Source organism: Chiloscyllium plagiosum, unplaced genomic scaffold, assembly GCF_037043375.1.
Source record: "Chiloscyllium plagiosum isolate Xiang-an unplaced genomic scaffold, Cpla_swu_hap1 HiC_scaffold_4, whole genome shotgun sequence".
NCBI classification, from domain to species: Eukaryota; Metazoa; Chordata; class Chondrichthyes; order Orectolobiformes; family Hemiscylliidae; genus Chiloscyllium; species Chiloscyllium plagiosum.
Genome location: NW_028270142.1, coordinates 54,006,178 through 54,021,672, shown reverse-complemented (window position 1 = coordinate 54,021,672; position 15,495 = coordinate 54,006,178). Strand labels below are relative to the sequence as shown.

The 15,495-nt window shown below is 39.9% G+C and overlaps 1 protein-coding gene across 1 annotated transcript in view; it reads left to right on the top strand.

The window, feature by feature from the left end:
* The window catches only part of LOC122549582 (uncharacterized), a 104,996-nt gene extending 89,714 nt beyond the window's left edge, over nucleotides 1–15,282 (top strand). Inside the window, exons 18-21 of the mRNA XM_043689416.2 lie at nucleotides 3,220–3,359; nucleotides 5,869–6,029; nucleotides 12,754–12,817; nucleotides 14,218–15,282. Of these exons, the coding sequence (XP_043545351.2) occupies nucleotides 3,220–3,359; nucleotides 5,869–6,029; nucleotides 12,754–12,817; nucleotide 14,218 (366 nt within the window). The 3' untranslated portion in view covers nucleotides 14,219–15,282. The remainder of the gene's footprint in view (nucleotides 1–3,219; nucleotides 3,360–5,868; nucleotides 6,030–12,753; nucleotides 12,818–14,217) is intronic.
* The last annotated feature ends 213 nt before the right edge of the window (nucleotides 15,283–15,495 follow it).

The following is a 15,495-nucleotide window of genomic DNA, read 5'->3' as shown; positions in this document are numbered from 1 at the left end:
ATGCTGCGTGTGGGTTGGTAGGGGGCGTGGACTTAACGATGCAGAATACCAATACGAGTGGGCATGGAAATATATCTTTGGTGGTGGGGTCTGATAGCAGGTGACAGAAATGGCAGAGGATAATGCGCTGTATCCAGAGATTAGTGGAGTGGAAGGTGAGGACCAGGGCGGGGAGTTCTACCCTTGTTGGGGTTGGAGGGGTGGGGTTCAAAAGTGGAGGTGTGAGAAGTGGAGGAGCTCCGCTGGAGGGCTTTTGAGCCAAACTGAGCCCACACCTCCCTCCTTACCTCCATCCAATGCCCCAAAGGATTCTTCCACATTTAGCAGAGATTTTCCTGCACATCCAAATACCTCATCTGTTCCTCTCGATGTGGTCTCCTCTAAATTGGGCAGACAGGATGCCAATTTATGGAACATTTCAGGGAATATCTCTGGGACACGTACACCAAATAATCCCACTGCCCTGTGGCCGACCACTTCAACTCCCCTTCCACTTGGCCAAGGACATAGAACATAGAACATAGAACATAGAAGAATACAGCGCAGTACAGGCCCTTCGGCCCTCGATGTTGCGCCGATCCAAGCCCACCTAACCTACACTAGCCCACTATCCTCCATATGCCTATCCAATGCCCGCTTAAATGCCCATAATGAGGGAGAGTCCACCACTGCTACTGGCAGGGCATTCCATGAACTCACGACTCGCTGAGTAAAGAACCTACCCCTAACATCTGTCCTATACCTACCCCCCCCTTAATTTAAAGCTATGCCCCCTTGTAATAGCTGACTCCATACGTGGAAAAAGATTCTCACTGTCGACCCTATCTAAACCCCTAATCATCTTATACACCTCTATCAAGTCACCCCTAAACCTTCTTTTCTCCAATGAAAACAACCCCAAGTGCCTCAGCCTTTCCTCATACGATCTTTCTACCATACCAGGCAACATCCTGGTAAACCTCCTCTGCACCCGTTCCAGTGCCTCCACATCCTTCCTATAGTATGGCGACCAAAACTGCACACAATACTCCAGATGCGGCCACACCAGAGTCTTATACAACTGCAACATGACCTCAGTACTCCGGAACTCAATTCCTCTACCAATAAAAGCCAGTACGCCATATGCCTTCTTCACCGCACTATTTACCTGGGTGGCAACTTTCAAAGATTTGTGTACATGGACACCAAGATCCCTCTGCTCATCCACACTACCAAGTATCCGACCGTTAGCCCAGTACCCCATCTTTTTATTACTCTTACCAAAGTGAATCACCTCACACTTAGCTACATTGAACTCCATTTGCCACCTTTCTGCCCAGTTCTGCAGCTTATCTATATCCCGCTGTAACCTGCCACATCCTTCCTCACTGTCTACAACTCCTCCGACTTTCATATCATGTCTACAACTCCTCCGACTTTCGTATCATGCAAGTCCTGGGCCTCCTCCACCGCCAAATCCAAGCCATCTTCCAACTTGGGGCCCTCCAACCACACAGCATCAACGTTGATCGATTTTGCCAGTTTCCTCATCTCTCCTCCCCCCACCTCATCCCAGATCCAACCCTCCAACTCAGCACCGCCCTCTTGAGCTGACCTACCTGTGAATCTTCCATCCCACCTATCCAGTCCACCCTCCCCCAACCTATCACCATCACCCCCACCTGCATCTAACTATTGCCTTCCCAGCTACCTCACCCCATTCCCACCTACACCCCCTGATTTATCCCTCAGCCTATCACCACCCCACATTCCTGATGAAGGGCTTATGCCCAAAACTTCGATTCTCCTGTTCCTTGGATACTGCCTGACCAAGTGTGCTTTTCCAGTGCCACGCTTTTTGACTCTGATCTCAGCATGTGCAGTCCTCATTGTCTCCTGCTTCCTTTTTTGGTATATTCTCTATGTGAGTGCTATTTCATGCCAATATGGCAGACATTTAACTGCTTATTCAGTTGTGCAAAGCCACCACATGCTGTGGTTCGAACAAGAGATCCCCTAACAGCGTCTCAAACTCATATGGGTGAGGAGGCAGTGGTGTTGCACTATTGTCACTGGAATAGTAATGCAGAAACACAGGCTAATATCCTGATGTCATGGGTTCAATCTCACCATGATATAGATGGTGAAATTTGAATTCAGTTCAAAATTTGATCCAATGATACCCATTGCAAAATTTTGATTGTTTTGAACAAAATTTCTTTGTTCACCTGGGGAAGGAAATCAGCCATTCTTGCCTGGTCTGGCCTCCAGTGATTTGTAAGTGCCCAAAATTAGGGATGGGCAATAAATGCTGGTCTATGAGTGAAATCCGGATTCCATGAAATAAAAAGGTTTTCCCATGATTCCCATGATCCCCAAATAAAATATGCTTGGGGATATTGGAGAGAGACTAAATTCAGAGATATGATGCGATGACAAGCGTGTCAGCTTGAGATCAGTGATAAAGACAGATTTGTTGGAACTTGGCTTATTCTCTGAACAATTTTTATATTCTTATTTCTAACCTAGTTTGTTGTGAACATGGGTCCAGATCACAAGACTGTCACAATTCTATATTAATTTGACAACCTTGCTAATAAACTAAAAGGATAGCTGGTAAGGGAAATTAAAAACTGTTTCAGTTTATTTGGAGAATTCTTATTAGGTTGGGCATAATGTACATTGTTGGGACCGAACAGAGTAAATGTAGATCTGGTCAGACAATATTGAATCAGCAGCAATCAATGCTAAGTTATTTTTCCAATGACAAGCAATATAATACACTTTTCTTGAATTCTGCTGTACTGACTTCAAGAGGTTGGAAAATCAGATGACATGTAAAGCACTCTAACAATTCACTATTGATTCTTTTGCATTTTCATCAGTATTGAATTCCTCTCACTTTCTATTCATCAAGTCAAGGTATGCTGGTACCCACAGAATTAAATGCTTTCTGATTTGTTCACTAGTATTATTACTGAGCACTCACACAGTGATTCCATAATGAAATGCAGGATTTATCTGCCCCAGTGACATTTTTCAATCTCAATCTCATTTTTTAAACTACTTAACCAGCCTTTATTCTGGATTTGAGATTGGAGGCTTAATCCACTGCACGGTCTAATTCCCTCAACATTTTCTTTCTAAATAAAACAAAACTGACCTGATATAAAGGACCTAGTTTTATTATTGTTACAAATACCTTTCATTTCAACCTCAATCTCTGATATCCCTGTTCAGGAAGATATAGATAATCTCACAAAGTTATTACAAATGGAAGAATGGGAGAAAGCTGAATATGAGCAGAGTCCTAGAAGCAGACTTTCTAGAAGGTTTTGGGGCACCAGCCAAAGCCAAAGTCAAGATGAAGATTCAGAAGAGTAAGTAACTGGCCCTAATTTTCAATTACTCTTGATTTTGTTCATGCACTGTTGTATTAAGTCCATGTTTACATGTTTTCAATTTTGCATCAAATATGATTGTTCAACATTCTTCAGATGGTAGTAGTTCTGTACAAGTTCTTAAATAATAACTGCATAATTAGGTATCATTTAAATGTTTGATTTAATTTAAAAATAGTCACAATAGCCTTTTTTTGTTGTGGTTCATAGGGCATTTTCATTCTATTCTATGGTTGCTATATTGGAATATATTTGTCACCCTTCAATGACACAGCTAAATTGTTGCAGAATCCGCATGGGAACATAACTGTGATAGATGAGGAGACAGTACACAGAATTAAATATTTAAATTTGTCTTTTAGTCAAGTACTTCTTTCTGATATCTGATGGCTGTAAACTAATATGTGTCTTCAGTTAGAGTCTGTTGCGCATTGAATTCAGTCTCTCAACATTTGATGATCTGTGCCTACAGTTACTGAGAAAACATGCCTTGAAATTCCCTCCTTATACCTGTCCACTTCTCTATTTCTCTTTTCATCTTTTAAGATGCTCTTTAAAACCTCTCTTTGATCAAGCTTTTGGTCTCCAAATGAAATATTCCAGTACATGACTCAGTGTAAATTTTCAAATTTTTTTTTAGATTACTTACAGTGTGGAAACAGGCCCTTTGGCCCAACAAGTCCACACAAGTCCAATTAGCATGGCCAATTCACCTGACCTGCACATCTTTGGATTGTGGGAGGAAACCGGAGCACCCAGTGGAAACCCAGGCAGACACAGGGAGAATGTGCAAAGTCCACACAGTCAGTCGCTTGAGGCAGGAATTGAACTCGGGTCTCTGGCACTGTGAGGCAACAGTGCTAACCACTGTGCCACCGTGCCGCCCAGTTCAATACAATTCCTGTGAAGTACATAGATATTTATCGATATTAAAGTTGCCATATAAAAGCAAATAATTATTCCTGTCTGTAGAGTTGAGTTTAATTTATTACTTTCTACACATTACCATTCTTTTTTCTGGGACTTAATTCTCTACTTAAGCTGGGAAGAGGAGCAATTATCTCAATCAGCACAAGAAACAAAAAGATCATGATTGGCAGGGAAAGGTTGGAGATGCCCTGGAGTGACTGGCCCACAAGGAGTGTTGTAAAATAGACAATCTGATCTTTTCCATAGCTGGCTGTCCTCACCTCCTTTTTCATTGAGTTTCCAGGGAAACCACATGAGAGTAGTGAATTTTAATTTGGACTTCTAATTATGTTTTCCATGTCAAGATGCTTGAACACTCCAACTGCCCACCATTCCAGCATTTACAATGTCTTGAATAACCTTGGTTGGGTTTTAATTGTTATTGTTCACACTAAGAGGGAACTTCAAGGCACCCATAATAGTGATCTGAAATACAAAATAATATTTGTTAGAAACCATGCTCATGCACTATGTATTTATGTTGGTTGTAATACAGTATGTGAGTGGCATTTCAGCAGTATTGCTCCAAGTGGGTGTGTTGGGGTATTTGTAGCAAATTGGGGCACTTTCCCTGTATTTAAGTCCTTAACAACTAGCTTTGTGCATTAATTGCCTTGCCCACCATTGTGCTCTTGTGTATCTCAGGGTAGAAGTTAATGTTGAGGCGATCATTTCAGATCTGAAACGAGCTGAAAATGTGTTGCTGGAAAAGCGCAGCAGGTCAGGCAGCATCCAAGGAGCAGGAGAATCGACGTTTCGGGCATAAGCCCTTCTTCAGGAATGAGGAAAGTGTGTCCGGCAGGCTTAGATAAAAGTTAGGGAGAAGGGACTTGGGGGAGGGGCGTTGGAAATGCGATAGATGGAAGGAGGTCAAGGTGAGGGTGATAGGCCGGAGTGGGGGTGGGGGCGGAGAGGTCAGGAAGAAGATTGCAGGTTAGGAAGGCGGTGCTGAGTTCGAGGGATTTGACTGAGACAAGGTGGGGGGAGGGGAAATGTGGACCTGGGAAGATGTCTGCACATCAGTGATTGGAAAGCAGTGATGATAGGAAGCATATATCAAGCCGATAACCAGTAGCCCCAGCATTCAGAAAATCGTGAGGGAGCACAAGTGAATATTACTCTTGTAGCAGTTTCTTACAGATCCAAAATATGGCACAGCTTCATTTATGTTACACTGCATCATTAACACTAGGATGCCTCATTTACATGAGGTTGCCCCATTAAAAATATACTGCTCCATTACCATTACACAACTAATTTATATTGCACTACTCTATTAAAAAATGTTGTGCCTCATTTAAATTGCAACACTTTACATTTTGTCTTGATTTAGATTCCACCATCTCATTTACTTGCCACTAATTCAATTACTTTTGCACAATTTTATTTACTTTACACCACCTCATTAGCTTCCAATTATCTCATTATAATACAATGCCTCATTTATTTTGTAGAGCATTTATGAAAGACAGAGCTGCTATTGACTGAAATGTTATCATTTGTTCTCTTTCTTTTTCAGTGGCACAACATTAAATATAGCAATGCACGAAGAGATTTCAAACTTGCAGTTGAAGATTTCAGCCCTTTATCAACAACAGGAAAATGCTACTGAAAAATTCACCAGTGAATTACAGAGAACGCAAGATTTGCTTAATGAAATTCTAAAGCACATTGGAGCTGGTAATAAATTAACACAGTTATAGAAAATCATCTGCAAGGAAGATGGTGTTCATTTATTGAAAATAATTACTTGGAACACGAACTGTATAGAGTTCAAATGATTTTGTGGTTAATGATGAAAATGATGGGGCCTCTATAGGGGTTACAAGACATAGATTTTCCTGGATGCATTCAGTAATTCTGGTACATCCTTGGAGAGAGACCCATAGTTAACTTTCCAGGGGGATCAGTCTATTGACTCTGATTCTTTCTTCATAGATGCTGCTGGACCTGATGAGTATCGTCATTATTTTGTGATTTCACTTAGATTTCTTGTATAATCTTAGTTGCGTTTTAGTTGATATTGTTCAGACTAAGAGGGAACTTCAAGGTACCCATAATAGTGATCTGAATTACAAAATAATATTGGTTAGAAACCATGTTCATGCACTATGTATTCATGTTGGTTGTAATACAGTACATGAGTGGCATTTCTGCAGTATTGCTCCAAGTGGGTGTGTTGATTAGCTTGAGAAGTACCAACAAAAATCATAAATCAAACCATTTGAAGGTTTCCCTTCATCCATATCAGAATTATCTCCATCACTTTTACCACTTCCTAGCTTCCCTTCCCAAATCCTTTCATAATGTTGTCTCTTTTGCATTGGTTTTCTCTTTCTCTTTCTACTCTTCACTTGACTCTTCCTCACTCTTCCATTATCTGAATCATTCCATTACTCCATTGGACCTTCTGTACATCTGTCTCTTTCGGTCTCTCTCTCTACTTGTGACTATCGCTCTACCTCTCTCTACTTGTGACTATCGCTCTACCTATCTCTGACTGGTGATATTGGTAAACGAGAAATAATTAAGATCTAGAATCTGATTGGGTATTACTTCCTTCAGATCTGCATTTTGGGGCCACTGCAGCTATTTGGAGAAAGAGCTCAAACCATATTATAGCTCCTGATTGTCTTTTCAAAGATGCATTTGTTCACAGCTCAATTTGGAGCATTTTCCATGTTTTTAATGTTTGTGAGATAAATATTTTTAGAGACTACAGTGGACAGGTGAGGAGCAATCATGGTAGCTATTAATAACTAAGTTGTTTTTGCTAGAATATGTCAAAATTGTTTTTGATAAATTTTGACTGGGAGAGAATTAAAGTCAGGTTTTCCATGTTATGATTGATGAGTGTTAAAAAACAAATTTATAAGGAGAAAAATCTAGGGAATTTGAAGAGAAAGTCAAAAGACAAACACAATTGCCAAAGCGTGGATGACAGAATACACATGAGAAATGTTATTACAAAAACACTCTAGGATAGTAAGAAGTAATTTATTGCAGTAGTATTGGCACTGGTTATTGTTGGCGCGAGTTTGCCTCCATCAGGCTGTTTTACCTGATGCAGCAATGTTTATGTTATTTCCATAACAACATAAACTGCAAATTATGGTATTGAAGAATTGAACACATTACAACTAACTATTATGTAAGAACATTGCATTCCTTAGACATATGTCAACATATGTGTAAATGGAGGAGCATGTAGGGTGCCTGCTTCAAGTGATCTGATGTATGATAGAGTTCCATGACTATCATACCCTCAAATTACATGCTAAAATACAGTGATGATAATGTAAGCATGTCTCTAAAAGCATATGACATACTGACCATGAGACTGAGCATAGCAGGAACCATGGTAGATTTTTGCATCTAGATTTCAATTGTTAGTGAATAATGAAATAGTACAAATTCAAGACATTAGTACAAATTAAGAGAGAAAAGGTGGGATGGATATTGGAGAACTTGTTTCCACTAGTTAAGGAATATAGGTCTTGAGCCATAGTCAAAAAAAAAGCTGGAGCTTCAGGACTGAAGTTGAAATAATTTTTCTCACAAAGGGTTGCAGAAGTTTGGAACCCTTTGTTAGCAAATGATGTCAGATCATTTGTTAATTTTAAAATAGTTGCTGATAGTCAAAGGTAAGGATTTGGGGCAATGGGACATAGATGGGGTACTCATTTTGTCCATAAAGAGTAGATACTCAATTGGTGATGGAAAGTTTAAAATTTATAAACATGACAGTCAATGCTTTAGGTACTGTATGAGGAATTAAGATGAACTAAGTACACAGGTGAAGGGGGTTAAAGGCTAATGGGAAGTAATATCTGAACCAACTGTGCAAACATACGTTAATCCCTATTTTAAGGTCATCTTTACTGTCTTTATTTTAATCCACTTACTACAAATTGATTTGTCAATATTCTTAGTGGAAAAGCTTTTGTATCCTCTAACCACCTCTTTTGCCAGTGAGACATTTCTGTAATTCTGTTGAAAGGGGAAATGTAACCGCAGTGTGATGATTTTATGTAGCTTGTTTTGATTGTAAGAATGGCCATAGCAAAGCTCAACAGAAATAGAAGACAAAATGGATTGGGGTGGAGAGGTGTGGACTTAGTCATGATCCTTATCAAAATCAAGATGTTTTACAGCAAAATGGGCCAGCGAGATCTTCTGTCAGTTTGCCACCTGTTTTTAGATCTCTGGGCAGCAGGAGTTACCACACCCAGCTCCTTTCCTATCGGCTGTGTACATATGATTGGAGTAGGTAAGGAGGGACTATCCAAACTTGGAGTTATTTTCAGTCTTTCTTTTCTGCCTGCATCAGATTTCCTCATACCACAATGGAAGAAGTCGTGAAAAACTGTGGTGATGGCACTGGCATTAAAATCCCTCATGGGGAAAGAGGATCCTGTTGTGGGTATAGGAAATGCTTTAATGCCTTTCCATTAATTGACCTGGTGTTCTGTTCAGCAATGAGCACCAATAATCATATCCAGGACATTCTCTGATATTGTCCTTGCTTTGCTCAGTCAGTGACAGCCCATACTTAGAATGCTGCTTTTGCTATTTAATAGTAGCTGCCATTGCAGAGATTGTTACCTTTCCAGTCAGAAACATCTTCTATTTCGCACATTGCTCTGGCATTATTGACTAATTGCTCTCATTACTATTGTTTCCTCACTGTCTGACAATACACTAACAAATTTATTAGCCTGAATATTTTTTCAGTTTCTCCTTAGTTTTCATTTGTAATGTTTGCAGGAGATGGAATGCATCCTGAAAAGAGTAGCATAAATAGCAAGAAGTGTCTATTTAATAATTTTCCTGAGAATCTATCTGTTTCTCGCAACATTACACCTGGACATTGGGTTTAGTTGCAAAGATTTTCAGGATATTTATTGCTGGAAGCACACCAGCACAGATATTAAAAGCTGTACCCTTGGAAGGATGTCCAACCAACCTTCTCAAGTTTGAAAAGATCAAGGGGAGTTGGAATTGTCAGGTTGCGAGGGTTGGGGGCATGTCTGCTAAAAACCATTTCCTGCCTCAAACACCCTTCCCCCCTTTCCTGCAAACCCACCCTGAAATCTCCAACATGCTGTTACTCACCTTTGCTCCAGGGTTTCGTGATGATCCTGGACTTCTGACGGGTGCATTGCAACCGGCCACCATTACTCCTACTGACCAATTGGCTCGCAGCTAATGGCAGGCTGGACACCTGCTGCAGCCACGAACCTCAATCACACAGATCTCCGGACAATGGCCACTTAAGTGCCTGAAGGACACTTGATTCAGTTGGGTAATCCCTGATGTACTGTAGAAGGTTCCTTAGTGGTTTCCCAACTAGTAAGTGAGATCATCCATTAGTCCAACAGAATCCCAGCCTGAGTTTCACATAGACTATTTTTTGGGGGTTTTCTCCATCTTCCACAGTACCACATTTCCAGCACAAAATCAATACAAATAGCTGAACTCACCATTTTTGCAGGTTGCCATTGGTTTCTTACAGATTTAGTTGAGCTGTCATGCTAATTCAGGCATGTTATATTATACGCTTTGAGTCACACACAGAATGGACACACAGAAGCTGTTAAGATGGCTGCTGCAAATCATGTGACTTTTACCATTTGGACTATCGACAGTATTGAGTATCGAGTAAATACCTAACTGAATGACAACAGTGATAGTATCTCACAGCTATCGATGGAATTCATAAAATGGGCTAATATAAAAAAAATACAGAGTTCCATCCTTACTTCAATGTATTATTTAGGGTAAAAGGAAAAATAAAAACTCAGATGGATGTGAAAACCACTCTCAACTTCCTGTTTTAGCATGATGACCTCCCATATCCACACTAGAAGGGTGGATTTCAGAACGGTTAACTCACAGCGCAGGGAAAAGGAATGAACATTAACACAACACCTTATTTGAAAAAGACCTTGAAATTATTAACAGTGATATGGTAAGATAACCACTTCTGTTTTAAAAAGAAAGCTCAAGTTCAGAGCTAGTAGCAGGAAGAACCAACAGAGCCATCAGTCATCAGTGGGTCTGTGAGGTATACTCAGAACTAGCTGCAAAACATAATTCAACCAACTTGTTCCAGATCAAAAGTTCACCTGAGAACCAATATCCTAGATATTTGACAACAAAAACACTTGCTGAAAATCCTCTGCTTTACAAGACCTTCACTTCAACTTGTGGGTGATCGTAGATAGAGTCTAAGGGTTGAATTTTCCAATTTCTGGTAAAATATTTTGTCAAATTAGGCTTACACTGCCTGCTCTGCCATGGCTCTTCACAGCTTTCTCCTGAAATTGTCTACTATCCACCTCATTAATTATGTAACTGGCAGGGGAATTACACAGCCAGAGAGGCAGAAGTATTCACTACTGCCAGCATCTTCCAGCTCTCATGCCTCTGGTGGCATATTTTGAAGCCCAGATGCATATCACATCAGACACTGCAAGACAGGAACTGGCCTTACACTGAGCTGGTCAAGCCTCAACAATCAACACAGCTCAAGTAAAAGGGAAGATTGTATCCCACTTTGCAGACAGGGACCTGAGATGTTGGTGGACAGGGTGGTAAATAGGAGGGCAGTCCTTTTGAAGACAACCACTATACACCTCATAATGTCACCTGCTTGTACATCACCACTAGCCATATCATACTAGATTCTTTCCTTTGTTTCATTACAGTAAAAACTGTTCCACTCTCCTGGACTGGTTTCAACAGCTCCTTGACTGACCTAACAGTAATCCCTAGACTGCTTGCACTTGATCCGCAGGACTGAATATATCCACAATAACTACACTGTAAAGATATGGATCCCTAGTCTCTGGTAGCACCAAGAATCTGACTGACAATGACCACCCCCTGGACCCTGACTGTGGTGCTGCTGCTTGACTGGAGCCGCTTGATTGCTCTAAGGACTAGAGTCATAGAGCTGTACAGCATGGAAACAGAGCCTTCAGTCCAACTTGTCAATGCCAACTAGATATACAAACCTAATCTAGTCCTATTTGCCAATACTTGACCCATATCCCTCCAAACCCTTCCTATTCATATACTCATTCAAATGCCTTTTAAATGTTGTTATTGTACCAGCCTCCACCACTTCTTCTGGCACGCATCATACATGCACCACCCTCTGTGTAAAAAAGTTGCCCCTTAGATCCCTTTTAAATTTTTCCCCTCTCATTCTGAACTTATGGCTTCTACTTCTGGACTCCCCCACCCCAGGGAAAAAGGCTTGTCAATTTACCCTATTCATGCCCCTCATGATTTTAGAAACCTCTAAAGGTCACCCCTCAGCCTCCAATGCTCCAGGGAAAACAGTCTCAATCTATTCAGCTTCTCCTCAATCCTCAAACCCTGGCAACATCCTTGTAAATCTTTTCTGAAACCAATGTCCTGTACAGCCACAACATGACCTTCCAACTCCTATATTCAAGGCTCTGTCCAATAAAGGAAAGCATACCAAACACCACCTTCACTGTCCTGTCTACCTGCGACTCTATTTTCAAGGAGCTATAAGCCTGCACTCCAAGGTCTCTTTGTTCTGCGACACTTCCCAGGACCTTAGCATTAAATGTATAAGTCCTGCTCTGATTTGCCTTTCCAAAATGCAACACCGCACATTTATTTAAATTAAAGTCCATCTGCCACTCCTCAGCCCATTGGCCCATCTGATCAAGATCTCATTGTACTCTGTGATAACTTTCTTTGCTGTCCATTAAACCTCCAATTTTAGTATCATTTGCAAACTTACTAACTCCACCTCCTATGTTTACATCCAAATCATTTATACAAATGATGGAAAGCAGTGGATCCAGCACTGATCCTTGTGGCACACCACTGGTCACAGACCTCCAGTCTGAAAAGGAACCCTCTTCCACCACCCTCTGACTTCTACCTTCAAGCCAGTTCTGTATCCAAACAGCTAGTTCCCTCTCTATTCCATGAGATCTAACCTTGCTAACCAGTCTCCCATGAGGAAACTTGTTGAACACCTTACTGAAGTCCATATAGATCATGTCCACTGCTCTGTCCTCATCAATCCTCTTTTGTTACTTCACTTTCCTTTGATTTCACGCACAACCATTTGCTTGAAGTACATAGAACATGTTTGGCTCAAACTGCAGAACAAGATGAATTGCAGAAATTCATCAACATACTTTGCATAAATTCATCAGGATGCTATGCAGTTCATTATTCAATCTGAAACAATTTGCTATAACGATGATGGGTGATTTAAACAATATTGAGTATTTCATATTTCTGAGAATAAAATTCAACACTATTTGTAATGTACCACAAATCAGTTGCTGATCTTCAACAATAAACATTCATTTTTATTGTAATGCTTTCTTTCTTCTAAATTATCTTTCAGGAACCAGTGGCACTCATTCATCTCATAAAACACAAGGGGATATCCAGGATCCCAGTCACAAATGGTAAATATATTTACCGTTTTTGTGTTTATGCTGTGTAGAGTTGTGGTTTCGTTAACTTGTTACTTCTGCAGCATTCAATGGAGTTCTCCTGCATGATCACATGGTATGCAATAAATAGGGCCCAGTTTACTTAAGTGCAGAACAGTGCTTAAGAGATGCTGTGTGTTATTCACAGAAATTTGAAGGAATTTTGTTTCAAATGCATATATGCCAAAATTTGCAACTAATGCATGATTATCAGATTACATTCTGCTCTAGTAGAAAATAGATCTCTTAAACCTTAGAAATCTTGTAATCCTTAGGATCCTAGTTTAAGACCAATAGATTTTTGATTGGCAAGGGAGTTGAGTGTTATGGGCAAGAAAGTGGAGTTGATGGCACAATTAGATCAGCCATGATCATATCACATGTTGGAGAAGCACAGAAGTCAAATGGCCACCTCTGGCTCTTAATTTTTGTGTTCAGTAGGATATGCTTGCAGTGTCTCCATTAATTCTAGCCATCTATGACAGCTGAGTGTTGGGGAGAATGCAACTGAACAGATGCCAATGCACCCAATCTGGTCATATTTCCTCCTCCATCCTTTCTGGAAAGTAGTCTGGAACCCCCTTGATGGTCTCAACCATTTTCCTGAATCCACTCCAGGTTTACATGGCCTGCTCCTGATGAAAGGATACCCCTCAGACCATTATCTTGCCTTATTCCTCCTTTTAGTGGCGACAGAATATATCCACTTACATGTGCAACATGACGCAACAGGACACCCACATAACAAGTACAAGAACAAAACAACTGTTGGATATTTGCTAGTTGAAATTTTTAATACATAGGCTGCAAGTGAAATGAGGGAAACAATAGTCAGTGTGAGTCCCATTTCTGCAAACCACCCTACCTTTCGCACCACACAGAAGAGAGGACTCAACATTTCACTTACTAAAGAGGAGTCTACCTCCTATCCTGTGTAGCTCCACAGTTCCCAAAGCTCACCCCAATCAATATTTAGACAATCCTTTAGTTCATCACCCTTATAGTCTAAACTTCCTACACCAAGGAAAACATTCTAAACATGTTGACATGTTGCCAACAAAATGCACTGAACTCTGGGATTTAAAGAAGTATTGTGTTGAACATTGCTACTGCAGATAAAGCAGATATATTCATATATTTAACTGGCATTGTTGGCTTTATGACTTAGCATGCTGCAGGATGTTAGAACTGTACTTCAAGAGAGAAAAAAACTTAAATCTGTCATGGATCCTTTCTAAGTTAGTCAACTCATAATTTTGACCTGATCTTATTTATTGCTTGATTACCTCTATAAACAAGTCACTGTATCTCAATATATCACTCAAAGTAGTACTCCATTTTTGCGTGATTGCATCTTTTTCTTTTTCCAAAAGATTCCTTGGCAAGTAAGCAATTAATTCATCATGGTGATGAGAACTGAGAGGTTCTATTTGAAAAGGAATCTGATCAAGAAGTCTGGTTTAAAAAATGCTGCTAAAGAAACATCAACACAAATCATTCTGTAGAAACATCTGATTGTGCAAGATATATGCAAACTGTGTACTTAAGAATAAAAGATTAATACTTTAAAGATTTACTAATTACAGCATCACATGTTATTGCACTATGCTTTCACCATGGCCCTTTCAATTTTAGAAACATTTTTGATTTAAGATGCAATGCTTTGATTTAGTTTAAGCTATGGAACTTTACTAACACATTACACCAAAATTTTTAGTAAAGTATTCTTGCAAGGCAGTTGCAAATACAGTTTCCAAAGAGATTGGAGATAATGTTTGGCTTGGTGTGATAATATAAAATAGATAATAACAAATGACCAGCCCACTTTATATCTCTCCCAATTTTTGTTGCCAATGACTTCAAGATATGAGATATTTGGAGTTTCTTGCAAAAACTACAATTCTAATGTGTATTTTCAAAGATACTAAGACACCAATGCATCTTTAATAAGGAAATGCTGAATCCAAAAGATTTAAATGTAAATAAATGTTAAATGCAATGCTTTCAAATCAAAGGACATTCCAATCTGTTCTCTAGTCAATCCCCACTCAACTATATTCTCAATTAAAAGGTTCATGTTCTGCTGTTACCAATGATTTCTGGCCATTGAGTGTAGTGGGCTATTTTTTGGTAAGAGTAAAATAAATTTGATTAGCTGAGTTTTGTTGAACTTGAGAGTTATTACTCAGAGACCTATGCATTTAATTACATTCCTGGAAGACATTTAATAACAAATGTCTGACATTTCTTCCTCAGATAAAATTATCCCAGAACGGAACTATCTTTTGATTTTCTGCACAAATGAAGTAGTAAATGTTCATAAGTAGCATTTAGAGTGAAATTTTGATTTGCGTATAATATCTGTCTGACTACAAGTACAGAAATCTCCAAGACAATGTTTATGATGGGATATCACTATCATGGTTGAAAAGTGTGGTGCTGGAAAAACACAGCAGGCCAGGCAGCATCTGAGGAGCAGGAGAATCGACATTTCAGGCATAAGCCCTTCTTCAGGAATGAAGGGCTTATGCCCGAAACGCTAATTCTCCTGCTCCTCAGATGCTGCCTGGCCTGCTGTGTTTTTCCAGCACTATACTTTTCAACTCTGGTCTCCAGCATCTGCAGTCCTCACTTTCTCCTAGATATCACTA